The sequence below is a fragment of the Stegostoma tigrinum genome, chromosome 16 (genome assembly GCF_030684315.1).
Source record: "Stegostoma tigrinum isolate sSteTig4 chromosome 16, sSteTig4.hap1, whole genome shotgun sequence".
Taxonomy (NCBI): Eukaryota; Metazoa; Chordata; class Chondrichthyes; order Orectolobiformes; family Stegostomatidae; genus Stegostoma; species Stegostoma tigrinum.
The window spans coordinates 13,346,857-13,374,729 of record NC_081369.1 but is presented as its reverse complement, the minus strand read 5'-3'; the positions used below and the strand labels follow the sequence as shown (position 1 = coordinate 13,374,729).

At 44.9% G+C, this 27,873-nt stretch overlaps 1 protein-coding gene across 3 annotated transcripts in view; it reads right to left on the bottom strand.

Annotated features, from left to right (window-relative positions):
* The window catches only part of hsf4 (heat shock transcription factor 4), a 58,216-nt gene extending 44,552 nt beyond the window's left edge, over positions 1-13,664 (bottom strand). For 2 of the 3 annotated variants that reach the window (XR_007249101.2, XM_048546595.2), the window contains exon 1: positions 13,313-13,664. Coding sequence is in view for 2 of the 3 variants with exons in the window: in XM_048546595.2 (XP_048402552.1) it covers positions 13,313-13,441 (129 nt within the window). In the remaining variant the exon portion in view is untranslated. Of the gene's footprint in view, positions 1-11,480; positions 11,571-13,312 lie in introns of those variants that run through there. The other variant, XM_048546596.1, reaches the window with a different exon arrangement.
* Between the last annotated feature and the right edge of the window lie 14,209 nt (positions 13,665-27,873).

The window sequence follows — 27,873 nt, the reverse complement described above, 5'->3', positions numbered from 1 at the left end:
CCAATGTTCTGAGACTCGGCCCCTGCTCGCTCCGCTGCCATCGTTCTGGGACTAGGCCCCTGCTCGCTCCACTGCCGTCGTTCTGGGACTAGGCCCCTGCTCGCTCCGCTGCCATCGTTCTGGGACTAGGCCCCTGCTCGCTCCACTGCCATCGTTCTGGGACTAGGCCCCTGTTCACTCTGCTACCATCATTCTGAGACTAAGCCCCTGCTCATTCTGCTGCCATCGTTCTGGGACTAGGCCCCTGCTCGCTCTGCTGCCAATGTTCTGAGACTCGGCCCCTGCTCGCTCCGCTGCCATTGTTCTGGGACTAGGCCCCTGCTCGCTCCGCTGCCATCGTTCTGGGACTAGGCCCCTGTTCGCTCCGCTGCCATCGTTCTGGGACTAGGCCCCTGTTCGCTCCGCTGCCATTGTTCTGGGACTAGGCCCCTGTTCGCTCCGCTGCCATCGTTCTGGGACTAGGCCCCTGTTCGCTCCGCTGCCATCGTTCTGGGACTAGGCCCCTGTTCGCTCCGCTGCCATCGTTCTGGGACTAGGCCCCTGTTCGCTCCGCTGCCATCGTTCTGGGACTAGGCCCCTGTTCGCTCCGCTGCCATCGTTCTGGGACTAGGCCCCTGTTCGCTCCGCTGCCATCGTTCTGGGACTAGGCCCCTGTTCGCTCCGCTGCCATCGTTCTGGGACTAGGCCCCTGTTCACTCTGCTACCATTGTTCTGGGACTAGGCCCCTGTTCACTCTGCTACCATCGTTCTGAGACTAGGCCCCTGCTCGCTCTGCCAGCGCTGTGGGATTCAGCCTGCATGCTCAGCTCCTGCCCACAGCTCCAGTAGTGACTCTTCTCCCTTCACTCCATTCTTCAGGTAGGTGTAGTTAAAAGTTGGTCGGGGGGGGGGGGGGGGGGGGGATACTGCAAAGCGGGGGAGGGTAAAATAGAAAAAGGAAAAGGAACCGTGAGCAGAGGAGCTCCGGCCAGAGTGTCTTACTCTGTCAACATCTTGAACTGGCCGATAAATGTGAGGTGCTGCATTTTGGAAAGCAAATCAGGTCAGACTAATACACTTAATGGAAGGCCCCTGGGGAGTGTTGCTGAACAATGAGATCTTGGAGTGCAGGTTCACAGTTCCTTGAGAGTGGCACTGCAGGCAGACAAGGTAGTGATGGTAATGTTTGATATGCTTGCCTTGATTGATCGCTGCATTGAGTTCAGGAGTTGGAATGCAGCTATACAGGATATTGGTTACGCTGTTTCTGGAATGGTGCATTCAGTTCTGGTCTCCCTGCTGTATGAAAGTTGTTGTTAAACTTGAAAGTGTTCAGAAAATATTTACAACGACGTTGCTGGGGTTGGAGCATTTGAGCTGTTGGGAGAGGTTGAGCAAGCTGGGGCTATGTTCTCTCGAGCGTTGGAGGCTGAAGGGTGAACAAGAAGAGGTTTATAAAATCATGAGGGGTATGGATAGGGTGAATAGCCAAGTTCTTTTCCTTGGAGTGGGGGTGTCCAAAATTAGAGGGTATAGGTTTAAGGTGAGTGGGGAAAGATTGAAAAGGCCCTAAGCAGCAATTTTTTCTTGCAGTGGGTGGTGTTGCCAGAGGAGATTGTAGAAGCTGGTACAATCACCACATTTAAAAGGCATCTGGATGGCTACATGAATGGGAAGGGTTTAGAGGTATATGGGCCAAATGCTGGCAAATGGTGCTGGATTAGTTTAGGATATCTGGTTGGCATGGATGAGTGGGACCGAAGGGTCTGTTTCTGAGCCGTACATGTCTACACTATTTGCCCAGTCTCACCTTTTAAAAACGTTAGACTTCCTACTGAAGTGGATAACTTCAAATTTCTGCTACACTGCATGATGGATTCTTCAGGTGTTCAGAACAATGCACAATGGGGAATAAATACTATTCTACTCAGGTCCCCAAACCACATTTTAAATTCATTGTCACTAGAATAAAGATATCCCTGAAGCTGCTTGACAAATAGGAAAAAGGAAACAGATGTTAACGAGGTCCAGATTGATCAGGAGGCAGGACTGAAAGGTTGGTTGGAGATAGGTTTTGAGGTTTTCTTTAAAAGGTGGCAAGATTCAAGCAGGAAGTTTCAGGATAAGGACAAAAGCAACTGCAAAATTTATCGCTCATTCAGCAAGCAAGTTATTGTCTGTACAGTATAAATGTACAGGGATTCTGTCTGATCAGCAAGATACTGTGTAATGTACACAGCACTGGTCATTCAGCAAGGAAGGGACAATCACTACATAGCTATAGAATGCTTGCATAAGAGCAACTCACTGTACATAACTGCTATTTTTCCAGCAGGATTAGAGTATGTTGTGTGGAAATGTGTAATGTGAGGTCAGTCAGTGAGACATGGGGAACCTGAGAGCACTGCCCCAGTGCTGAGGTGTCATTGTCCTTCATTTCAACTCAGAGAATGATTTGACTAAATCACTGACCACAGTATAACATCCTGCAGCACATAAGATTCCACAATACGGTTAGCTCAGTAGCTCTAACTCAGAGGTTTGTAACTTCCAAGTTTCATTCTACAGACCTGAGCAAGAAATGCAGGCTTATACGACAATGTAAGCACTGAGGGAGCGCATAGGTGCCACTTTTTTGGAAGTGATGATAAACCAAGATCCTTTCTGTCCTTTCAGCAGGAGGTAACCAAGATACTTTTCTAAGAGCTAAGGAGTTATCCCTGATATCCTAGACAGCATCCAAGTCTGGTCACTGTCTAACCTTCAAACAAAATCAGGAAAATAAAGTCAGAAGGATCCGATTATTTAACTCGTTGCTGTTCATGGGTGCCTGCTGTGCTATACTGGTCTCCCACATATCCTACACCACTTTAGAACTACAATTCAAAACTACTTTATCAATTGTAAAGTACTTTGAGATGCCCAGAGGTTTTGCATTTTGCTGCACTTTACATTTATTTCCAGATTTCCTGGTCATCACCACCTTAACTGGCACGTGCTTCGTAACCACTCTAAAATGAAAGGCATGTCCAACTGATTTTTGTGCAAGCAGGCAGCTCACCACCACTGTTCAAAATGACAGTCGGAATGAAAGTGCTGATGTTTGGAGCACTAGGAAGTGCTTTGTAAAAACAGCTGTTACTATAATTGGCTGGTCCAAAAACTCAGCACTCAGTGCTATCCACTTTGTTTTAATTCAGGCCCGAAGACTGTGCAGTTAATTGCCCAATTGGAAAGTCCCTTCATTTTGAAGAGGGCAGAGGAGGTGGAGATTAATTTTAGTTACATAGTATAAAGTGTTAACGTCGGCAAGATGAAAACAGACTCAGTCAGCAAAACAAAACAGTATCCACCACAACCGCCTGCGATTTTAATCACCTTTTCCGCGCTAAATCATTGCATGCAACTGGTTCGCATTTAGTTCAACCGTTTTGTCTCTTATCACATCAGACTCTTTTCCAATGCTGTAGAGCTACAGTTGAATGCTGTAAATGTAAATTAAACAATTTGCTTTTGGGCTGAATTGCTAGAAGCCTTGCCAGCAGCAGACTGTAATCCATTTGAAGTGTTACTGTGACCTTCACTGAATACAGACTGTGGTAGCCTAATTGCTTAGATAATTACTTCTTTACGGTTGTCTGGAACTATTCGGGAAAAATCAAGTCAAAAAAGTATTTTGAATCTCAGAAGCAAAACAATTCCAGATTACTTAAGCCAGTAATAAAAACAAAGCTGCTGGAAAAGCTCAGCAGGCCTGGCAGCATCTGTAGTGGAGAAAACGGAGTTAACGTTTTGGGTCCGGTGAACCTTCCTCAGAACTGTTAAGCCAGTGTTTGGACATCAAGTAGCAATTTCCAAATGATAGCATACAGCTCCTTTAATGAGGATAACATTCTGAAAAGAAGCAGTCCCCTATTATGATACAAATCAGCATTTACAATCCAGAAGCAGAAGGCTTAAGTATATTTAACAGCCTTTTAACATTGTGAGTCATGCGCCTCACAATACTGGTTCAGTGAATGCAGCAAACAGATGCAAGTAACATTGAGAGCACACACTTATGGTTCATTTGAAATCATAAAGTATGAAGCTGGATGAACACAGCAGGCCAAGCAGCATCTCAGGAGCACAAAAGCTGACGCTTCAGACCTAGACCCATCATCAGAGAGGGGGATGGGGTGAGGGTTCTGGAATAAATAGGGAGAGAGGGGGAGGCAGACCAAAGATGGAGAGAAAAGAAGATAGGTGGAGAGGAGAGTATAGGTGGGGAGGTAGGGAGGGGATAGGTCAGTCCAGGGAAGACGGACAGGTCAAGGAGGTGGGATGAGGTTAGTAGGTAGGAAATAGAGGTGTGACTTGGGGTGGGGGAGGAAGGGATGGGTGAGAGGAAGAACAGGTTAGGGAGGCAGAAACAGGCTGGGCTGGTTTTGGGATGCAGTGGGGGGAGGGGATGAGCTGGGCTGGTTGTGTGATGCAGTGGGGGGAGGGGATGAATTGGGCTGGTTTTGGGATGCAGTAGAGGAAGGGGAGATTGTGAAGCTGGTGAAGTCCACGTTGATACCATTGGGCTGCAGGGTTCCCAAGGGGAATATGAGTTGCTGTTCCTGCAACCTACAGGTGGCATCAGTGAGGCACTGCAGGAGGCCCATGATGGACATGTCATCTAAAGAATGGGAGGGGGAGTTGAAATGGTTCGCGACTGGGAGGTGCAGTTGTTTATTGAGAACCGAGCGGAGGTGTTTTGCAAAGCGGTCCCCAAGTCTCTGCTTGGTTTCCCCAATGTAGAGGGAGCCACACCGGGTACAATGGATACAGTATACCACATTGGCAGATGTGCAGGTGAACCTCTGCTTAATATGGAAAGTCATCTTGGGGCTTGGGATGGGGGTGAGGGAGGAGGTGTGGGGGCAAGGGTAGCACTTCCTGCGGTTGCAGGGGAAGGTGCCGGGTGTGGTGGGGCTGGAGGGCAGTGTGGAGCGAACAAGGGAGTCACGGAGAGAGTGGTCACTCCAGAAGTCAGACAAGGGTGGGGATGGAAAAATGGCTTGGGTGGTGGGGTCGGATTGTAGATGGTGGAAGTGTTGGAGGATGATGCGTTGTATCCGGAGGTTGGTTGGGTGGTCGGACCCCACCACCCAAGCGGAGGCTTGGGGACCGTTTTGCAGAACACCTCTGCTCGGTTCTCAATAAACAACTGCACCTCCCAGTCGCGAACCATTTCAACTCCCCCTCCCATTCTTTAGATGACATGTCCATCATGGGCCTCCTGCAGTGCCACAATGATGCCACCCGAAGGTTGTAGGAACAGCAACTCATATTCCGCTTGGGAACCCTGCAGCCCAATGGTATCAATGTGGACTTCACCAGCTTCAAAATCTTCCCTTCCCCCACCGCATCCCAAAACCAGCCCAATTCATCCCCTCCCCCCACTGCATCACACAACCAGCCCAGCTCATCCCCTCCCCCCAATGTATCCCAAAACCAGCCCAGCCTGTCCCCGCCTCCCTAACCTGTTCTTCCTCTCACCCATCCCTTCCTCCCACCCCAAGTCACACCTCCATTTCCTACCTACTAACCTCATCCCACCTCCTTGACCTGTCCGTCTTCCCTGGACTGACCTATCCCCTCCCTACCTCCCCACCTATAGTCTCCTCTCCGCCTATCTTCTTTTCTCTCCATCTTTGGTCTGCCTCCCCCTCTCTCCCTATTTATTCCAGTTCCCTCACCCCATCCCCCTCTCTGATGAAGGGTCGAGGCCCGAAACGTCATCTTTTGTGCTCCTGAGATGCTGCTGGGCCTGCTGTGTTTGTCCAGCCCCACACTTTGTTATCTTGGATTCTCCAGCATCTGCAGTTCCCATTATCTATGGTTCATTTGAAGCAAGTTTTCATAAGTAGCTTGTTTCGGTGCCATAAATTTCTGTTTCACTTTAGAACATAAACTATAATCCTCATTTTTACAGATTAATGTTCCATAATCAAAACTGCTGAAGGAGCCATTCTGCTCATTATGTTGTTTCTCAAGTTGGCGTATTTTGTACGTTCAGTCAGCGCTGGAAATGAGACACTGGTCATTTTGGCCATTGTTGGCATCTTCAACTTAAAGGTCAGGTATAATTATGCAATGTAACATACCCTTTGTTCAAGGCAGACAGGTCTAATAACTGGATGTGATTGCTAAAGATTAATGGTGCTCACTAAAGAATCAGGCCCTATTACATGACATGTTCAAAGATCGCCTTCTCCAGCTTATATCTTTTAACTGTGTGAAGATAGTTTGAGTTGTAAAACCAAAACAGAATTTTTATCTTTCTGTCACAATGTGTGTTTGGGACTAGATTTGATGGAGGACATTTATAACTTTTCCTATACAAAGTGACTCCGGGCTCAGGCCTGCAGGGAATTGAATTAGTTGTGAAGGAAGAAGTAGGTTTAATGAATTAATTCTTTTGAGATGTAAAAATAGTAAATTCTGAGTCCACAGATCAAGTGGAAAGTTATGCTGGTTAAAAATGCATTTGTGAAACAGGGCCATTTTAACATTTTGGTTCCCCCCCCAAAATGAAAAGTTTAATCCCCAAATTTTGTTCAAAAACAAGCCAGCTCAGCGAGCAAGTCAATAACCTCACTCACAACTGGAGCTACAGATCTTTGCCAAATCTTTAAACCCAAATTTCTCTTTTGCATTTTGTACAAGATATCTGAAGCACTCATATGATGAATTACACCTCAATAATGTCTGTTGTCTCAGAAAATTAAGCAATTAGGAAGTGCACAACCATTTACTCTGGGCAATAGGCTGAGAAGTAAAAGCCGATGGAGTAACATGACAATTATCCTTTATTTTAAAGAAAAATGAAGAGATGCAGTAAAACCTGCAATATCTATCTTAAAAAAACTTATGGACTGATTTGGAGGAAAGCACTTGTGTGATTGCAGATCTCGCTCAGTACTGCAACAAGCTGCCAGGGGAGATCAAGGTCTCATTTTCCTTTTAAATTTCTTTTGCAGCAATTTTATTCTTTTAAAAATACATTTGGGATCCTTGCAATATGTTTCACTATTTAAAAAAAGGGGAACAGTAATACAAAAAGTAAATGGAGAAACACAGCAAAAAATACTGATGAAAACAGAAAATGTACAAAACAGGCATGTTGTTAGGACGTAAAGTATTCAGAAATAATTGATAGTATACGGAGATAACAGTAAGAAAGAGTAAGCAAGAGGCACAGAACAAAATAAAAGGAAGCGTGAAACACAAAGAAAGAATTAGAGATTGCAGAGCAGGCAAGAAAGCCCCAACTTAATTTCTAAAATTACACTTTACAAGTAACACTATACGAGGGAAGCATTCACCTCTTCATAGAATCCCTACAGTGTGGAAACAGGCACGGTGGCTCAGTAGTTAGCCTCACAGCACCAGGGACCCAGGTTCAATTCCACCCTCGGGCGACTGACTGTGTGGAGTTTGCACATTCTCCCTGTGTCTGCATGGGTTTCCTCCGGGTGCTCCGGTTTCCTCCCACAGTCCAAAGATATCCAGGCTAGGTGTATTGGCCATGGGAAATTGCCTGTAGTGTTCAGGGATGTCTAGCATAGGTGGGTTATAGGGTGGTGAGTCTGGGTGGGATGCTCTGAGGGTCGGTGTGGACTTGTTGGGCCGAAGAGCCTGTTTCCTCATTGTAGGGATTCTGAGGTCATTCATCCCAAAAAGTCCACATGGCCCCTCCGAGGAGCATCCCACTCAGACCCATTGCCCTGCTCCCAATTTCCCCTGTCTAACCCACCTGACCCAAACATCCCTGGGCACTATGGGCAATTTAGCATGTCCAATCCACCTACACTGCACATCTATGGACTGTGGGAGGAAACTGGAGCACCTGTAGAAAACCCACACAGACACAGGGAGAATGTACAAACTCCACACAGATAGTCACCCAAGGATAGAATCAAACCCTGGTACCTGGCGGTGAGGCAGCAGTGCTAACCACTGAGCCACTATGCCACCCAGCTTGGATTCTCCCCAGCAGGGAACTGAACCACAGTCTCCCATGTGACAGGCAGAGATACTAACCGCTATACTACCAAGGACATCTTCAGTTCTATTCTTCACTTTTTTTTAAATCTACCTTTAATTGTAACAAAGAATTCTAATGTATATTTATTTCGTTCTGTCTAACCCCATTGAAATATTTCAAAGAGCTCCTTGCAATACATGATCTTTCAAGAGCTGCAATTCATTAAAACCATATTATGCAAAGTAGCATAAGTAGACCATTCAGCTCCTCAAATCTGTTCCATCAGTCAACCAGATCATTGCTGATCTATATTCTGAATTTCACATTCCTAACTAACCCCTTATAACTCTTGATTCCTCTGCCTAACAAGAAACTAACCACCTCTGCCTTTAAAATGTTCAATGAACACACTTTCATCACCCTCTGCGACAGCAAGTCTCAAAGCTACTGAAGCAGTAAGAAAAAACTTGTCCACGTCCTAAGATAACAAGGTGTAGAGCCGGATGAACACAGCAGGCCAAGCAGCATCAGAGGAGCAGGAAAGCCGATGTTTCAGGTCTGAAGGGTCCTGACCTGAAACATCAGCTTTCCTCCTCCTCTGATGCTGCATGGCCTGCTGTGTTCATCCATCTCTACACCTTGTTATGTCAGATTCTCCAGCATCGGCAGTTCCGACTGCCTCTTGTCTCTGTCCTGACAGGGCGACCCTTAATTATTAAAACTGTACCCCTTAGATCTTGATTGACCCACGGGAGAAAAGATCGTTTTCACATCTATCTTGACAAGACCATTCAGAATTTTACACACTTCAATCAAGTCACCTCGGCAAGCCCAGCCTGTCCAAACTATGCTCATAAGACAGTCCACCCAGTACAGATAACAATCCAGCAAACCTCCTCTGAACTGTCTCCAATGCACTTGCACCCTTTCTTAAATCAGGAGTTCAAACCAGAATATGTTTGAGATATGGTCTCACTAATGCTTTGTTTAACTGAACTATAACATCCTTACTTTTACATTCAGTTCTTCTTGGAATAAAGAATAGCATCCCATTAGCCTTCTTAATTATTTGCTGTCAATTGCACACTAATATTCGTGACTCATGCACCAGAACTGCTAAATCCCTCTGCACCATTTTCCATTTAAGCAATGGTAGTTTTTCACATTTTACAACATTATATTCCATCCTAACCCTAACCCGAGCCCTATCGCAGATTTTTGCCCACTCACAACTTATAATTATCCGTCAGCAATTTATGCTCTCTTTACAATGTATCTTTGTGTTGCCTGTGAATTTAGTTACCACACCATCACTCTTCTCATCCAAGGCACTGATACAAATTGTAAAAAGTTGACAGCCCAGCACAAGCTCCTTGTGGGACCCCACTTGTTACACTTTGCCAATTAGAAAAAAAACACATTTATGCATATTCTGTTTCCTGCCAGCCAGCTAATCATCTATTCATGCTAATATATGACACCCTCTAACTCCAGAGATTTTATTTTCTGCAATAACATTCAATATGGAACTTTATCAAATGTCTTCTGGAAATCCAACTACAGTAAATCCAACACAGTCCTTCTGCAGCTGCACAGGGCCCTGGTGAGACTGCACCTGGAGCATTGTGTGCAGTTTTGGTCTCCAAATATGAGGAAGGACATTCTGGCTATTGAGGGAGTGCAGTGTAGGTTCACGAGGTCAATTCCCGGAATGGCGGGACTATCCTATGTTGAAAGATTGGAGCGACTGGGCTTGTATACGCTTGAGTTTAGAAGGATGAGAGGGGATCTGATTGAGACATGTAAGATTATTAAGGGATTTGACACTCTGGGGGCAGGAAGCATGTTTCCGCTAATGGGTGAGTCCAGAACCAGAGGACACAGTTTAAAAATAAGAGGTTGGCCATTTAGAACAGAGTTGAGGGAAAACCTCTTCACCCAGAGGGTGGTGGATATATGGAATGCTCTGCCCCGGAAGGCAGTGGAGGCCAAGTCTCTGGATACTTTCAAGAAAGAGATGGATAGAGCTCTTAAAGAGAGTGGAATCAAGGGTTATGGGGATAAGGCAGGAACAGGGTACTGATTGTGGATGATCAGCCGTGATCATAATGAATGGTGGTGCTGGCTCGAAGGGCCGAATGGCCTACTCCTGCACCAAACATCTATTGTCAAAGGCTCCCACTTATTCACAGCACGTTACTCCTTCAAAGAACTCCAATAAAATGGTTCAACATGATTTTCCTTTGATGAAACCATGCTAATTGTCACATATACTCACAAAAGTGCAGTGTAAAGATTATCAAGTTGCCACTGACAGTGCCATATTAGGTACAAAGGTACCTAGGTACAGTGCCTTAATAATAAGGTAGAAAATAAAGTAATAAAAAGTTTAGCATTTCAGTCCTCTGTGCCATCTTAGGAGTGAGATACCTAGGTACAAAGTCTTAGTAATAAATTAGAAAAATACAGAATGCCTGATTATATTGAGATTTTCTAAGTGGACAACAATGATGTCTTTCATGGTCAATTCTAAAACGCTCACCAGGATAGATAACTGGCCCATAATTTCCTGCCTCTGCCTTCTTCCATTGTGAAATAGAGAAGATAAAATTGCTGATAACTTGGTGTGGCTTATGAACAAGCTTTCCAATCTGATGGAACTTTTCCCAAAACATGAGGAAATAATTTTTCCAGGAATGGAAATATTTAGAAGTATATTTCTCAGTCTCCTACATTCCACCTCGAAAACTGGCTTGTAATTCACTGAACTGGCTCAACCAAAGACATTCCCCGAACATGAAAATTAACAGTTATATCGCAGCTTTGACCCCGCTGTCACTGCACCTGTTCACTCTGTCGTGAGCAGTTCACTTCCTGATGCTCCAAAAGGGTCGCCACCACCCAATCAGGACTAATGCAAAATTCTCCACTTAAATAGATGGTAGCAGGTTCGTAGCATTCAAAAAGCTCAAAGTCATCTGACTAATCAGTAGTCCATTCACTAGACTAAAGATTCACATTCTCCACCTTGAGCACAACACAGTTACGTTTCTGAAGAAGGGTCCCGACCCAAAACATCAACCTTCCTGCTCCTCTGATGCTGCCTGGTCTACTGTGTTCCTCCAGCTCCAAAGTGTGTTATCTCTACAGTTACACTGTGTTCTGTCTACAAGATGCACTGCAGCACTTCTTAAATCCACAAATTCCAGCACCTAGAAAGACACTGTCTACTGTCCCCCACCATAAGGGCTAACCGTCACCTTCATGCTACCCATCATCTTGACATGGACATATATTGGCCACTGTTCTTCAAGTCTGCCAGGTCAAAATAGTGGGACTCAATAACAGCAGGAGGGGACAGACAGCGAGCAAGAGAGAAAGAGATACACGGAGAGTGAAGACTGGGCAAGAGAGACGGGAATGAGACACAGGCCTGATTGAATGGAAAACTGAATCTCATCACATGAAGAAGGGGTATCCTCACCATACAGACTGCAGCCAGACTGAGAGGAGACCCATCATCATCTTCTCAAGAGCATCTCGGGATGAGAAATAAATGCTGCCTGACAGCTTGTCCACAATCCACCTCAACTTAACAGAAAAACCTGCAAAGCCTGAAGAGCAAAGAAAAAGCTGATCTTACTGCTCGAGCTTCTGATCTGTTTCAGTTCTCTTTTACTTTTGCAACTTTCACACTGCTTCAAATCTAGATACTTTTCCCGTTTGAATTTACAAAAAAAATAAACTGGAATCTGTTGTCTCAGAGGAACGACAGTCATCGCTATCTCTCTGGTCAAGCTTATTGACTTGTGATTGCTGTCTCCAGTCAATAAGAGGGGGGAGCCAAAGGGGACACTGACCAGTGACTGAACGTCAAGGGTGTTGTCCCGGGGCAGTGTGGGGTTTACGGAACGGAGAGCAGCTAGGATCCCAGAGGCCAGGGCTTGAAGTGTGTCAACTTTTGCATCCTCAGAATGTCTCAAAAGACATCAGAATCAATTTAAGCGCTTTCGAAGCCGAGTCACAACTAATGAGGGTAAACTGTTGGTTAAAAAAAGGCAGAGACAGGGAGTATCTTTTGGTTGACTGCACGTGTTCTTTACACCAGGCTTCAGAAAATTAGGCTATGCCCGAAAGCAAAGACTAGACTAACTGTGAGGTGATTAGAAATTAGAAAGCATGCATGTTTGTCGGAAGGGTTACAATTTATTGTGACTCGCTAGATGCCTGTGAATAAGATAATGTTTGCTCTAGAGGAGACAGTGGGTGGATCACTGTCCATATACCAAAAGATTTTGGGGTGTGATAGCATGATGGTTCCTGAGACCTGGCTGAGCCTTAATAATATGATTTCAAGAATGATTAGTTACTGGACTTATTGTGTGTCAACCCACAGCCAGCACGTCAATGTAACTTAAGAGAATGTTCATGACCTGCAAGTATAAAGGTTCCATCTTGCCCAGAGATCATTTGAATCATGGCACCCAATCAGAAATGTGGTGTTCTGTGATAAACTACTAGTTTAATGTGAGCCCAGACACATACCAAACAAAACAGAAATTGCCAAAATATCTCAGCAGATCTGGCAGCATCTGTGGAGAGCAATCAGAGTTAACGTTTCTGGGCCAAATGACCCTTCTTCAGAACCGATGTGTCTGTCTATTTAAAGTCAGAGTTATAATAAAGGTCTGTTTGATTCTTCAATACCACATCCAGCTTCTTATCTTACATTGGGACAGCGCTGTCAAATTGAATAGCCCACTGGTATAAAATCGTTTCAATTGATAGGAGAGACAGGGTGAACAGAGAGTGGTCCACACTGAGATTTGATTTGTGGTAAGGTAACATCAATGAGCCGCACAAGGGCCTGGGGCTGCTGCCGGTGAAGATTTCCAGTGGGAACACTGTGCACGGGATCATGGAGCCGTCATCAGGAATAAGAAGCTAAACAAAAACTGTCTCCAACGAAACACAACATCGGCCAAATACCCTCAAGCCAAATGGAGGCGTGGATTCCATTCAATATTTTTTTTAAAATGCGTACTGTAACAAAACCCTTCTGAAAGTAGCTGTAAACTGGATTCCTTGTAACAAAATAAAGATTCTCAATGTGGTCGAGATTTGAGCAATCAGAAAAAGTAACGATCCTATGATGGGCGAGATTAATATTTAGTGGGAGGGGGTATAATTAGATCTGCCTTTCTCACCCCCCCCCCCTTGCATCCCACTCAGATAAAACTTTTTCTCCCGCCTTCCACGCACACTCTGACAGCGCCACCCCCTTTCTCCCGAGTCTACACAGGCCCCGGATCTCACCTCACTCCAGCTGATCAGTTCATTGCTCTCGGGGTCCTCCACCAAAGTCCACAACTTGGTGAGGAAGGCCGGCACATTAGCGCTATATCCATCCATGAGCCCAGTGGCACAGCTCGATGGGCTCCTCATCCCATCCCAACCCAACTAGCCCACAGCATCAGCAGCTGACCCTGAGCGGGGCACTAGCTGCACAGCATCATCTGACACCGAGCTCCAGGATCACACCATCCAGCCCTGACACCAACTACAATCACCAGCTGACTCCGCAATGACAACAGGAAAGCCCTCTCAGCCCCTCGTCCTACACGGTCACCCGATACTACAACGGTCCATTTAAAAGCTCCAACACTGCAGAGAGCTCACACAGCGCTGGGTCCACCCAAAAATACACCCCCGCAAAATACAAGCAAACGCTGTGTTACAGCTTCACCCAACCATTCGGCAGCATAACAGCAGAGAACCTGAAATACTTTCAGTGGCTTCAGCCAATATTACCGTAATTCTGCTAAAATAAACCCCCAACAAACTCATGTTTGCAATAAAAATCAATTTAAATAAAAATATATTAGCAGACCGTCCCATTTTTGATATCTTAATTAGCCAACTGAAACGGCCACGTTTTCACAAAGTGGAACCTGATGACAGCAGTTAAAATGGGTTTCGTCCTAAACACCTCCATTGCTGAACTCTTCACAAATCAAGTGACCACGACGGGTTAATCAGCCCAGGACCAATCCGAGAAAGCTCACTTTCCACTTCAACCAACAAATGTAGCACCACTGCATCATCAATAGGCAGACTCACATAGGGTCGCTAGATAATAAAATGTGAGGCTGGATGAACACAGCAGGCCCAGCAGCATCTCAGGAGCACAAAAGTTGACGTTTCGGGCCTAGACCCTTCATCAGAGAGGAAGGGTCTAGGCCCGAAACATCAGCTTTTGTGCTCCTGAGATGCTGCTGGGCCTGCTGTGTTCATCCAGCCTCACATTTTATTATCTTGGATTCTCCAGCATCTGCAGTTCCCATTATCACATAGGGTCGCTTGCTGTTAAACATTACAGTCGCAGTTGTCTTGAGCTCCCATTGATCTCTTGACAGAAAAGTTGCAAATCAAAGCCCCAGAGAAATGATGTAAAAGCCATTTCTATCAAGTCTTTGCTATTTCTGCCAGTCTCCTGCCCAATTTCAGGCCACTATTTAACTCAAACAGGAAAAGGTTAATTTGTTTCCACCAGGAATAGGGAATGGACAAATATAATTTTGGCCCACAGCCATTCCCTCTGATCACACTGTTTTCCCACCATGTCTTACTTATTCTTGCCCCTCAACAGAGGAGAATACCTCCAGTTAAGTATGCATGATTGAGGCCCACCAATATTAGTTTAAAGTGCAAGCTTGAAGAACAATAGCAATAGAAAGGCAATAGCCTTGTGGTATCATTGCTGGACTGATAGTCCAAAGACCCAGGTAATATTTTGGGGACCTATGTTCGACTCCTGCCATGTATTGTGTGGAATTGAGAGACTAACGATGACCACAATTCCATTATTGATAGTCAGAAAATTCCATCTGGTTCACTAATATCCTTTAGGGAAGGAAATCTGCCATTTTCACCTGGTCTGGCCTACATGTGACTTCAGACCCACAGCAATGTGATTGACACTAAACTGCCCCCTAGGCAATTAGGGATGGACAATAACGCCTTTGTCCCGTGAATAACTTTTTTTATATAAAAGAATTTCTTTGTTAAATTTAAACTGACAGAAAAAAATTGTGGACGAGAGGAGGCCCAGTTTTAAAATTTCTGTTGATTACCTTGCAAACCAACGACTCAAGTGTTTCTCAAAGCCTGGTGAGGAAGCTTTGGGTTTCCTTTATCCTGAGCTTCTCCTTCGTTACCACATGACTAAAACATCACTACAAGCCCTATCACCAAACATGACCGCATTTACTCACACGTCCCACCCACCACATGCAGCTGGAGCTTACCTTCAACAGACTGACGTTTCTGATTGCTGCCTGCCACTGCTGAATTGCCAGCAAATCGGTTTGTGAATCTGTTCAGGCCTCTGAGGAATTCACATAGATGTGGCCTGGCCATTCAGTTTAACTGGACCACCACACTCCAGATGCCCTGAGTTTGTTAAGTGTCCCACTGTTGAGCTGACCTCTACTGCCAAGATTAGGAGCAGTAAGGACTGCCTCAGACCAGGACTTAACTCATTCACTTTACACAGGGAAGGAGTTCTCCTGTGGTCAGTGGTGGGGCCAGGGTGTATACATTTTGGAGCAGGACAGAACTTCTGAGGGGTGGCTCGGATTTTGGGGAATGGGTTTGAGAGGGAGGCTGTTAAATTCCTTCCAAATGGGGGCCTCTTCAGGCATTCCCCACCAAATGCTTGGTTCACCTCAAGAGATGCCAGCGGGGGCTGAGCAACGCAATTTTGAGGCCATGAACGACATCGGACGCAACAGCTAGGACCGGAATGGATGCACTGTGTGGAAGCTTGTGTGGATTCATCAAGTCCACCTCTCCTCCACCCAGCATGTATGCCCCTAGCAGCCTAAGACCTCTCTCCCGTTAGCCACCTAACTTTGTATTGGTGGAGGTACAGACTCCTAAGCAGTGGCTCCCAGGTGGGGGGGAAGCAATCAGGACCTCGGTATGTATGTGAATAATTCAAAAGGTAGGAGGATAGGCTGAGACAGCAGGCAATAAAGCATCCAACACTACAGGCCTTATTAATAGGAGCACAGAGTACAAGAACAAGGAAGCTAGTTATGTTTAATTTATAGCTTGGCCCCAGCCAGTGTATTGCATCCAGTTTTGGGCACGGCATTTAAGGGAGGATATGAAGGCACTGGAGGGAATGCAAAAGAAATTTATAAGAATGATTCCAGGAATTAGGAATTTCAGTCATGAAGAGAGATTGGAGAAGCTGCAGCTGTCTTCCTTGAAAAGAAGCTCGACAGGAGATCCCATTATCCATTATCACTTGACAGGAGATCTGATTGAAGTATTCAAAATCACGAGGGGTCTGGGTAGAGTAAATCGAGAGAAGGTGTTTCCACTCTGAAGCATTGAGAACAAGAGGGAACAGATTTAAACTAATCTGTAAAAGGGGCAAAAGTGATACAAGGAGAAACATTTTTCATAAAGGGAGTGGTTTGGGTTTGGAATGCACTGCCTGCAACCACAATGAAATGAGGTTCAATTCAGGATTCCAAAAGGGAATTAGACAATTATCTTAAAAGGGAAAAATATGTGGGTTACAGGGAGCTAGTGGGGGTATGACACTAGATTAGTTGCTTATTTGAAGACACAGTGCAGACACAGCGAGCCAAATAGTCCCTTTCCTCAGCATAAAAAAAACTGTGAAGTACTGAATGAATCTGAGGTGCAAAATGTCCCACTCTTTCCATTCAAAAGCTCCCTGTTCCACAAATGCAGACAGTCAACTTTGGCCAATCTTGTGAAGGAACAGCAAAAGTATTTTGAAATGCAAAAGGGTGGCAAATCATTACTGTTTTAACAGTTATGTGGGTTAGCAGTGAGCCAATGCATTCAATATCAGTCGTTTGGATAGCCAGCTCAGCAAAACAAATTCTCTCCGCTGCCATTATCCTGCTTGAACACGGGATCCCCATCGATGAACAGGTGTATAGCTATAAACTTCACAATTCATGTTATTTAATCAGCCCTATTGCACAGTTGTTCTTACACTCAGCAGATATAGCTATCAGATGGCAGACTGCATCCTCTGCATTGTATGCAAAAGAAACTTTCAAATATTCTCCCAAATTTATTTACTCTTGTTTTGTTGATACAAAGCCAAAGTATACTCACAGATAGAAATATGTTGGCTATTGCGCCACCCTCAATGCACACAAAGAAACGGCTGTCACCATATCGAGAGTGCCTTTGCATTAATGTAACAGAGGGTTTGGCCAACTGACAGGGAACAGTAAAGGGTATTATTTTGAGGTTGGCAAACAAACTTTTGGAGGGCTACAAGGATCCATGCTGGGACCTCAACTATTACAATCTCCATTAAGGTTCAGATTACAGTACTGTAGCCAAATTAAACTGATGATTGAAAGATAGGAAGGGAAGCAGGTTTTGAGGAGGATTCTAACTTCCTGCAGAGAGATATAGATAGTTTAAGATAGCAAAAAGATCAGTGGATGGAGTATAATGTAGAAAATGTGAGGTGATCCACTTTGGCAGGAATAATATAAAAGCAAAACGTTAGTTAAATAGAGAGAGACTGCAAAATATTGTGGCACCGGAGGATCTGGGCAAGTACTGATGGTTTTGGTGAGAGTGTATATCTGGACTGTTTTAGTACAGTTTTAGTCTCCTGGCTTGATGAAGGATATACGTTCATTGGAAGAATTTCAGAGATGGTTGAGTAAGCCAATTCCTGAGATGAAAGGATTGTCTCTAGGATGGTTAGGGCTTACACTCATTGCCATTCAGAAGAATAAGGTGATCTTACTGAAACGTGTAACAGTCTTAGAGGGTAGATGCTGAATGTTTCCTCTTGTAGAACTAGGGGAGTAACTTCAAAACAAGGCATTTCCCATTTAAGATGGAGATGGGGAGAAATTTCTTCTCTCAACGGGTCATTGGTCTTTCGAATTCCAGAGAAAAGTGGCAGCATTGAATAAATTCAAGGTGGAGTTCAACAGATTTGTGATTGACAATGCAGTCAACGGTTCAGGGAAATCAGTAGGCAAGTGGAGTTAAAGGCAAAATCAGATTAGTCATGATCTTATTGAATGGCAGAGCAGCTTGATGGGTTAAATAGCCTTTCCTGCTTTTAGTTCTTATGATAAGGTCAGAAGTCGGAATGCTGTTAATCAATGTACTATATCAAACTCCCAGTCTGTGCCCCAATGTAGCAAGACCTGGACAACATTCAGGCTTGGATGGAAAACTGGCAAGTGACTTTCAGGCCACATATAGCAGGAGTAACTATGAATCTCTTGGAGGGATCTCCCTTGGGAGTCGTGCCTGGCTAGTTACCGCTGCGGTAGTTTTTACACAGTTTTGTCTGCTGCAATGAATGTTGTTCCTCCTCGAGGTTCCCACTGGAAGCATCACTCCGCTTGGCTATTGGCTGTCTAAATATTTCCTAGAAAAATTGCGAGATGGCTGTTTGATCTGCACGAATCACGAAACTTGTCCACCAAATATCATGCACAAAACAAAACTATATAAAATGGAGACAGTTAAAGACTCTTATTGGTCCAGTTGGGATGTGTCCTGGAAGAAAAACCTTCCCCCAGGCTCATTAGTAGTGACCTGTGAAAAGTGCAGATGACACATTAGAAAAGAATCTATCTCCACCCAGACAGAGGAGATGGTGGAGAGACCCAGTATACGCATTCCCATAACTACATGAGTCAAGGTTCGGTAAGGCCTATAGGACCTAGAGTCGCCGTAGAAGACACAAACCCTGTTATTGAAGAGAACGTGAGGGTGGCCCACCCTCAGGCTCAGATTATCACAACTCAGGCCTTCTGAAGATACAACTAAAGGGAAAACAAGATGTGTGAGCAACAGAGGGCATGGAAACATTGGAGATGATGACTTATATCACTCCAGTCATAATCGAGCCTTCATTCGACAGAACATCCGTAAATGAGATCATGATCCGCTACTCCACAGGTGGTCTGTTTTGTGCAATCTACAACTCCCTCCTTCCAACCATGGGGACCTTTAGAGACCACTTGGCCAGGATACATCAGGTCAAGAATATTCTCAAAATGCAAGAACAGCAGAGAATATCACTCTATAGCTTGTCGTTATGTGAAATATAATGGCACTGGCCTTTCTAAACAATCAGGGGATGCTCAGGATGTGAGTAACATTCACATCAACACTGGCCTCAGCCAACATGAATGTCAAAAGCATGCAGAATATTGCAACGAGAAGCACGTAGAAATCTGCAAGACAACATCCAAACGAAGGAAAGCTTATAAATGGATGGAAGACAAGACAAGATTTCTTCATCAGTTGGAACAGCAGTATGCAGGTTGCACTTTTATCAAAAAAAAACCAGTATGCTAACTAAAAAAACACCTAAACAGATCTCAGACAACTGGAGGATACTGCAAAATAGCAATGTGGGACCTCAAGCCCCAGTGTCTGAACCTCCAGAAGCCACCCGTAGAGAAGACCCTGAAGTTGAATCCTCAGGTGTCCAGTGGCAAAAGAGGACTATCGAACTTCTCGCCTGCACGCCGGAACACCGAGACTTAGATGACCAACTTGCACAGGTGGAAGAACTCATAAGCAAGAAAGGGAAATTCAAGGTTAGAGCCTGGGACTAGCGCATATCAAATGTATCACAGACCTCCTCGTTAATGGAGAAGAACCTTCTCCAAGGACTGAAGATGGAAGAGAAGGGAAAAAGAGGAGGAAAAACCAAAGATGGAAAAAAGGAAGAAAAAAGGTAGAAGAATTGGGGATGAATTCAGGAGCAAGAAGACGCTGGGCAGTGAAGAAATCCAAATTCATGGCAACTCAACAACTCTACAAGCAAGACAGAGGTAGCTGGCTCAACAGGTCACGGAACATTCAGCCATCACTGCATGTCCACTGTCCAAGGAAGAGCTGGAAACCTTCCTTGCAAAATTTCCCACCCCAAACAACAAGGCAAATCTGAACAGATTCAAGCTAAATATCAGAAGCAAGGATGATGAATTGCTCATGTGACCCACCAAAGAAGAAGTTGTTGATACAGCCATCAAAGGAATTGACCCCAGCAGTGCGGCGCAACCCAACAACATGAAGGTGGGATGTATCCAGAAGATTCATGACGGCGACACAGCCAGGGTTTCACGACTCTTCACCTTGTGGTTGAGATCTCGTGCAATCCCAGAGCCCCTGAAGAAGAGCGAAACTGTTCTCGTTGCAAAGACAGAAGAGCTAGAGAAGCTGAGAGACATATAAGTGGAGGCCTATCACAATTGGTCCCACGTTGCTTTGCCTCTTCACGAAAATTATGGAGAAGCACTTAAATGGCATGTTTCAAATTAAACTCAGACAAAAACTGTTTTTTAGCAGTGACCTTCGGCTGCAATGAAAATATCACCACGTTGGCCAACATCATCAAAGGTGCCGAACGGATCAGTTATCTTTATCAAACTTACTATGGCATTTGACTTGATTGGACACAAACACCTACCGAAAGAGTCTGTCTATTGAAGCCCTTCACTCAACTCAAAGATAAGCGCACAAATAATACAACCAGTATTGAAGGGCTGTGTTCTGAAAATACTCTTCCGAAAGTAGTCTTCAGAAACGGCTGCCATTATTCGGATCCCAGTCAAAGAAATCTTACACTTACCACCTCAGATGGTATAACTTATTCAAGAAGCAGACATGGAGGATTGGGTATGCCTCAACTCAAAGATCAGGTCCCAGTGGCTGTTTTTCGTAAATGTGAGTTGCTTAGAAAATCTAAGAACTTATTGATCTGGGATTCCTTCCAGTTCTGACAATAAGACAATATGGGACAAACTGAAGGCCTGGGACACCTTAAAGTCCTCAAAGATGTTGAGACCTACCGACTTAAGACAAATTCAAACAAGAACCCATCAGCAGAGCTGGAGATACTCCCAGATCCACCAATCCCAGAACACCTTACAATAAACAATATTGACTGCAAAGCCTCGTGCGACAGGGAGCTAGCCAAGTGGTCAAACCTTGGAATATAATACTACAAGAATGACGCATATCCATTTCATGGGCAAAAACAGATTCCAGATCAAATCATCAAAGTTAATCAACAGTTGAGTACTCAGGTGCAACCACCACCAAAGCAGGACAATCCTAACCAGAGGCAGACCCTACCTAAACAAAGAAAGCAGGAGGTGCAATGCTCCTTGGGAAACACTCTCACACATCTCAGGAAGCTCCCCCTTCATTAATAATGCTCGCATAATAAAACAGTGGAGAAACTGCACCAGTTTGTTGGTAAATACAGCTAGATGAAGTACTTGGAGCTGAGGATAAAGGATAAGGAAGGAAAACTATGGAAGCCGGACCTCATCTTCAAAAAGGACTGAAGGATCACCCTAATGGGTGTGATGGCATGTTTTGAACACACCCAGAAGTCCTTGGAGAGGACCTGGACCAGGAAGACCTCAATGTATGAACATCAGGACTGAGAAATCAAAAATTTGACACAACAAGCTAAGCCCTCATTCTTTGGATTCATCTTAGCAGCACCAGGAAAGTGTTTCAAGAAAATCGACTGTCTAATGCATGTTTTGGGCATTCAGAGATACAAGTCGTTTGCCCAAGACTTATCCAGGTTCACCATCTCCCTGATGCTGGAACTTCTACAGATACTCAGCAACAGATGAAGACTACAAAATACTGCCCAGCGCAAGCTGAGTATACACCCACCTCCAGTGCCAAGGTGTGATGGGCTGTCCAAGGCCACTTTGATGTGGGCACCTACACAAGGTATGTTTAACGATGGTGGATAAGATAGTTATTTTAAGTGAATTAAATTTGAATAAATTTTCATGGTTGTATTGCACTGTTGTAAGGTTTAACTATGCACAAAATGTTTTTGGCCGTGGCCAACCAATTGGAGGGGCCTGCCTTGCTCTACATTTCCCATTGCACGACGGTTGTCTAAGAGGATCACCGCTTGGTATATTGTCCCAGGCCCCAGGATGCCCCTGGACCATCCTCCTTCAGATCCTGTCACTGTGATTTTGCTCCTTGGAAGTTACCAAAATGTCAACACGTGACAGTAAAACTCAAATAAGGCCCCTTCAGAGTGTTTCAAAACTGCTAGGCAGTGAACATTGCAAGAAAGCAAGAATCAAACCACCTCCCTTTAAGATTCATTCCCATTGTTGAGTCCTCCACAATAAATATCCTGCTGCTTACTATTGACTGAAAACTGAACTGGACAAGCACATAAACACTGTAGCTACAAAGACAAGTTAGATTCTAGGGATTCATAGGTGAGTAACTCATTTCCTTGGAGGCGCAGAGACCACTTTGTAGAGCACCTGCACTCTGTTCATGACAAACAATACCTTCCAGACGGGAACCTCTTCAACACTTCATCGCACTCCCTAGGCGACATGTCCATCCTGAGCCTCCTCTAGCATCATAATGACATCACCCGGAAACTGGAGAAGCAGCACCTCATATTCTGCCTTGGGAGCCTCCAACCCAAAGGTCTCAATGTGGACTTTACCAGTTTCAAAATCTCCCCACTCCCGGTCTCATCCCATGACCAACCCTCCGTCTCATCCCTGCTTAGAACATAGAACATAGAACATTACAGCACAGTACAGGCCCTTCGGCCCTTGATGTTGTGCCGACCTGTCATACCGATCTGAAGCCTATCTAACCTACACTATTCCATGTACGTCCATATGCTCATCCAATGACGACTTAAATGTACCTAAAGTTGGCGAATCTACAACCATTGCAGGCAAAGCGTTCCATTCCCTTACTACTCTCTGAGTAAAGAAACTACCTCTGACATCTGTCCTATATCTTTCACCCCTCAATTTAAAGCTATGCCCCCTCGTGCTCGCCGTCAACATCTTAGAAAAAAGGCTCTCCCTATCTACCAGTCTAGAGTGAGTCTAGAGATGGGTACATTGATATTCTAAGGCATATCAATACAAGAAAGGAGGAGGTCAGAGAATCATATAGCACAAAACAGAACCTTCAGTTCAATCAGTCCATGCTGAACATAGTCCCAAACTAGTTAAGTCCCACCTGCCTCTTCCTGGCCCCTAACCCTCCAAATCTTTTCTATCTAAGTGATTTTTAAAAGTTGTAGCTGTGCCTGCATCCATTATGTGTTCTGAAAGGTCATTCCACACATGAACCACCCACTGTATAAAATATTTGCATCTTATGTCTTTTTTAAATCTCTCCTTTCACCTTAAAGATATGTCCCCTGGTCTTTAAATCTCCCATCCTAGGGAAAATACACCTACCATTAATCATATCCATAACCCACATGATTTTATGAATCTCTATAAAGTCACTTCTCAACTTCCTATGCTCTAGAGAAGAATGTCCCACCCTATCGATACGAAGGTGGGTCACATTGTGGATAGTGTGGCAGCCTATTCTAGATTACAAAGGGACACTGATAGGATGCAGAGCTGGGCTGAGAAATGGCATATGGAGTTTAACCCTGAAAAGTGCGAGGTAATTCATTTTGGTAGGAAAAACTTGAAAGCAGAATACAGGGTTAACAGAAAGATTCTTGACAGTGTGGAGGAGCAGAGGGATCTCGGGGTTGATGTCCACAGTTCCCTGAAAGCTGCCACCCAGGTGGATAGACTTGTTAAGAAGGTGTATGGTGTGTTAGCTTTCATTAATAGAGGGATTGAGTTCAAGAGCCATGAAGTTATGCTCCAGCCACACAAAAGCCTGGTTTGGCCACACATGGAGTATTGTGCCCAGTTCAGGTCGCCTCATTAAAGGAAAGATGTGGAAGCATTGGAAAAGATTCTGAAGAGATTGACCAGGATGTGGGCTGGAATGGAGGTAAGGTCTTATGAGGAAAAGTTGAGAGAGCTGGAGCTTTTCTCTTTAGAACGATGATGGATGAGAGGTGACTTGATAGAGGTATACAGAATGATCAGAGGTATAGGTAGAGTGGACAACCAGAGACTTGTTCCTGGGATGGGGGTAGCTATTACAAGGGGGCATAGTTTTAAAGTGAGTGGAGGTAGATAAAGGGGAGACGTCACACGTAGGTTCTTTACTCAGAGAGTGGTCGGGGTGTGGAATGCATTGCCAGGGAGGGTAGTGGAGTCGGCCTCATTGGGACATTTAAGCGGCTATTAGATAGTATAAGGTAGGGTGGAGGCCAGATAGACCTTGGGATTAGAGTAAAAGTTCGGCATAACATTGTGGGCCGAAGGGCCAGTAATGTGCTGTACTATTTAATGGTCTATCAAAAACATCCATAACCAACAACATTCTGGTAGATCTCTTCTGAACGCTCACTAGCTTCATAATATTGTTGCAAAGTTGGGTAGAGTATTTGTGGACTGGAAGGCAGGATATTGGAATTTGGTATTTGGAAAATATTGGTGTTTCCTTGACTTGATACAACCTCTCTCCATCTCTCTCCCACCTATCCGCTCCTCCCACCTCACTGACCAATCCTCACCGCTGCCTACCTGCACACAACTATCACCATCCTACGTACCTTCCCCAGTCCCAGACCTCCTCTCCCTATTTATTTCAGGACTCACTTTCGCCTCCCCCATTTCCGAAGAAGGATCCCAACCCAAAACATCAACTTTCCTGCTCCTCTGACGCTGCCTGGTCTGCTGTACTCCTCCAGCTCCACACTGTGTTATCACCAACTCAACTAGATTACTTAAACAGGACTTTACAAACCCCTAAACTATGCCACCTGGAGAAGGAAGCACAAATGGATACAGCTTAAAATCCTGGAATTCCTTTTCTAATGGCACTGTAGTTGTAACTGTACCAGATGGTTTAAAATGGCACTCACCAACACCAACACCAACAAACGCTGGCCTTGCCAGAGACACCCACATTTATAAAAGAATAATAACATCTAAACAGATGTATAATGAATCATTGTTGACATTTAGGGCGGCACGGTGGCTCAGTGGTTAGCACTGCAGCCTCACAGCGCCAGGGACCCAGGTTTGATTCCAGCCTCGGGTAACTGCCTGTGTGGAGTTTGCACATTCTCCCTGTGTCTGCGTGGGTTTCCTCTGGGTGCTCCGGTTTCCTCCCACAGTCCAAAGATGTGCAGCCTAGGTGGATCGGCCATGCTAAATTTCCCTTAGTGTTCAGGGGTGTGTGGGTTATAGGGGGTCTGGGTGGGATGCTCCAAGGGGCGGTGTGGACTTGTTGGGCTGAAGGGCCTGTTCCACACTGTAGGGAATCTAATCTAATTACAGTGTTGTAAACCATTTGTACCATTACTCACTAATAGAGTTACATAATATCTTCTGTATCATAAGACATTCTAAGGAACTGCACACGAGCCTAATCAAACAAAACTTGGCATTCAGCCACATTAGTAGTACTGGGGGAAGTGACCAAAAATTTGATCAAACAGGTAAGCTTTAAGGGCTGTGTTTGAGGAGGCAGTGCAGTAGAGAGGCAGAGAGAGAGAACTCGGGCAGTTAAAAGTGTAGCCACCAGTCAAAAAATTAAAATTGGCAATGAGTGCAGTTCAGAGATTTAGAAGGGCTCGTGGACAAGTGGAGGTGACAGAGGAAAGAAAGGGTGAAACCTCTATTCATGGATAGGTACTCAAGAATCACTGAAACCACCACTATCAACATCCCTGAGGTCACTGAAAAAACTGCGGATGCTGTAAATCAGGAATGAAAACAGAAGTTGCTGGAAAAGCTCAGCAGGTCCGGCAGCATCTGTGAAGAAAAAAATCAGAGTTAACGCTTCCGGTCTGGCGACCCTTCCTCAAAACTCAGTTCTGCAGCAAATAACTCATCGCCTGACTTTCCAAAGCCTGCCCACCATCTACAAGACACAAGTCAGGAGTGTGATGGAATACTCCCCATTTGCCTGAATGGGTGCAGTCCCAACAACACTCAAAAAGCTTGATACCATCCACGGTAAAGCAGCCCTCTTGACTGGCACTGCATCCACAAGCATCCACTCTCCACCACGATGCTCAGTGCAAGACACATGGCAGAAATTCACCAAAGGTTCTTAGACATCAGGACCCCTCCCAGTCAGAAGGGCAAAGGCAGCAGATACATAGGAAGACCACCACCTGCAAGTTCCCTTCCAAGCCACTCACTATGCGGAAATATATCATCATTCCTTCCCTGCCACTTGGTCAAAAATCCTGGAATTTCCTCCCTAATGTCATTGTGGGTCAACCCACAGCATATGTGGACTGCAGTGTTCAAGAAAGCAGCTCACCACCACCTTCTCAAGGGCAACTTGGGACGGGCAATAAATGCTGCCCAGCCAGCAATCCCCATGTCCCATGAATGAACAGAGTCACAGATATACACAGCACAGAAACAGATACTTTGGTCTAACTCGTTCATGCCAACCAGATATTCTACATTAATCTAGTCCCATTTGCCAGCATTCACTCTATCTCCCCTCTAAACCCTTCCTATTCATACATCCAGATGCCTTTTAAATGTTGCAATTATATCAGCCTCCACGACTCCCTCTGACAGTTCATTCCATACACGTACCACCCTCTGCGTGAAAAAGTTATTCTTTAAGTCTGTTTTATATCTTCCCCCCCTCACTTTAAACCTATGCTCTCTAGTTTTGGATTCCCCTACCCTGGGGAAAAGACCTTGCCTATTTATCCGATCTCTTCCCCTCATGATTTTGTAAGGTCACCCCACAGCCTCCAACGCTGCAGGGAAAATAGCTCCAGCCTATTCAGCCTTTCCCTGTAGTTTAAACGCCCCAACACTGGCAACATCCTCATAAATCCTTTCTGAACCCTTCCAACATCCTTCCTATTGCAGGAAGACCAGAATTGCACGCAATACTCCAAAACTAGCCAAACCAATGTCCTGTACAGCTGCAACATGACCTCCCAAATTTTATACCCATGCAGTGGCCAAGAAAGGCAAGCATACAAAATGCCTTCTTCACTATCCTTTCTACTTTGACTTTCAAAGAACTATGAACCTGCACTTCAAGGTCTCTTCAATCAGAAACACTCACCAGGACCTTACCATTAACTGTGTAAAAGTCTTGCCCCGATATGCCCTTCCAAAATGCTGTATCTCACATTTATCTAAATTAAACTCCAACTGCCACTCCTCAGCCCATTGACCCGTCTCATCAAGATCCTGTTGTACTCTGAGGTAACCTTTCCTGTCCACTACACCTCCAATTTTAGTGTCATTGCAAACTTACTAACCATGCCTCCTATGTTCACATCCAAATCATTTATATAAATGACAAAACGTAGTGGACCCAACACTGATCCTTGTGGAACACTGCTGGTCATAGGCCTCCAGTCGGAAAAGCTTCCCTTCACCACCATTATAATAAAAAGAATCGAAGATAAAACAGCAATGTTTTTCATCATTAAAACTTGACAGCATGATAGAGATAACAAGGAGTAGAGCTGGATGAACACAGCAGGCCAAGCAGCATCAGAGGAGCAGGAAAGCTGATGTTTTGGGCCTAGACCCTTCTTCAGAAATTGGGGACGGAGGGGGTTCATTTCAGAACACCTTTCCCCTCCCTCATTTCTGAAGAAGAATCTAGGCGCAAAACATCAGCTTTCCTGCTCCTCTGATGCTGCTTGGCCTGCTGTGTTCATCCAGCTCTACACCTTGTTATCTGAGATTCTCCAGCATCGGCAGTTCCTACTATCTCTTGACAGCATGATGCTTCCTTATCACCATTAATGTTGTGATTGCACAAGGAGAATGTAGAAAGATAACCCAGGATGATTTACACAGGCAAAGCAGACACATAAGATCAAAGAAAACAGCTGTGTGACAGAGTAAGGCTCTTCAACCGGTCATAGCTCCATCACTCCATTGGAAAAAACT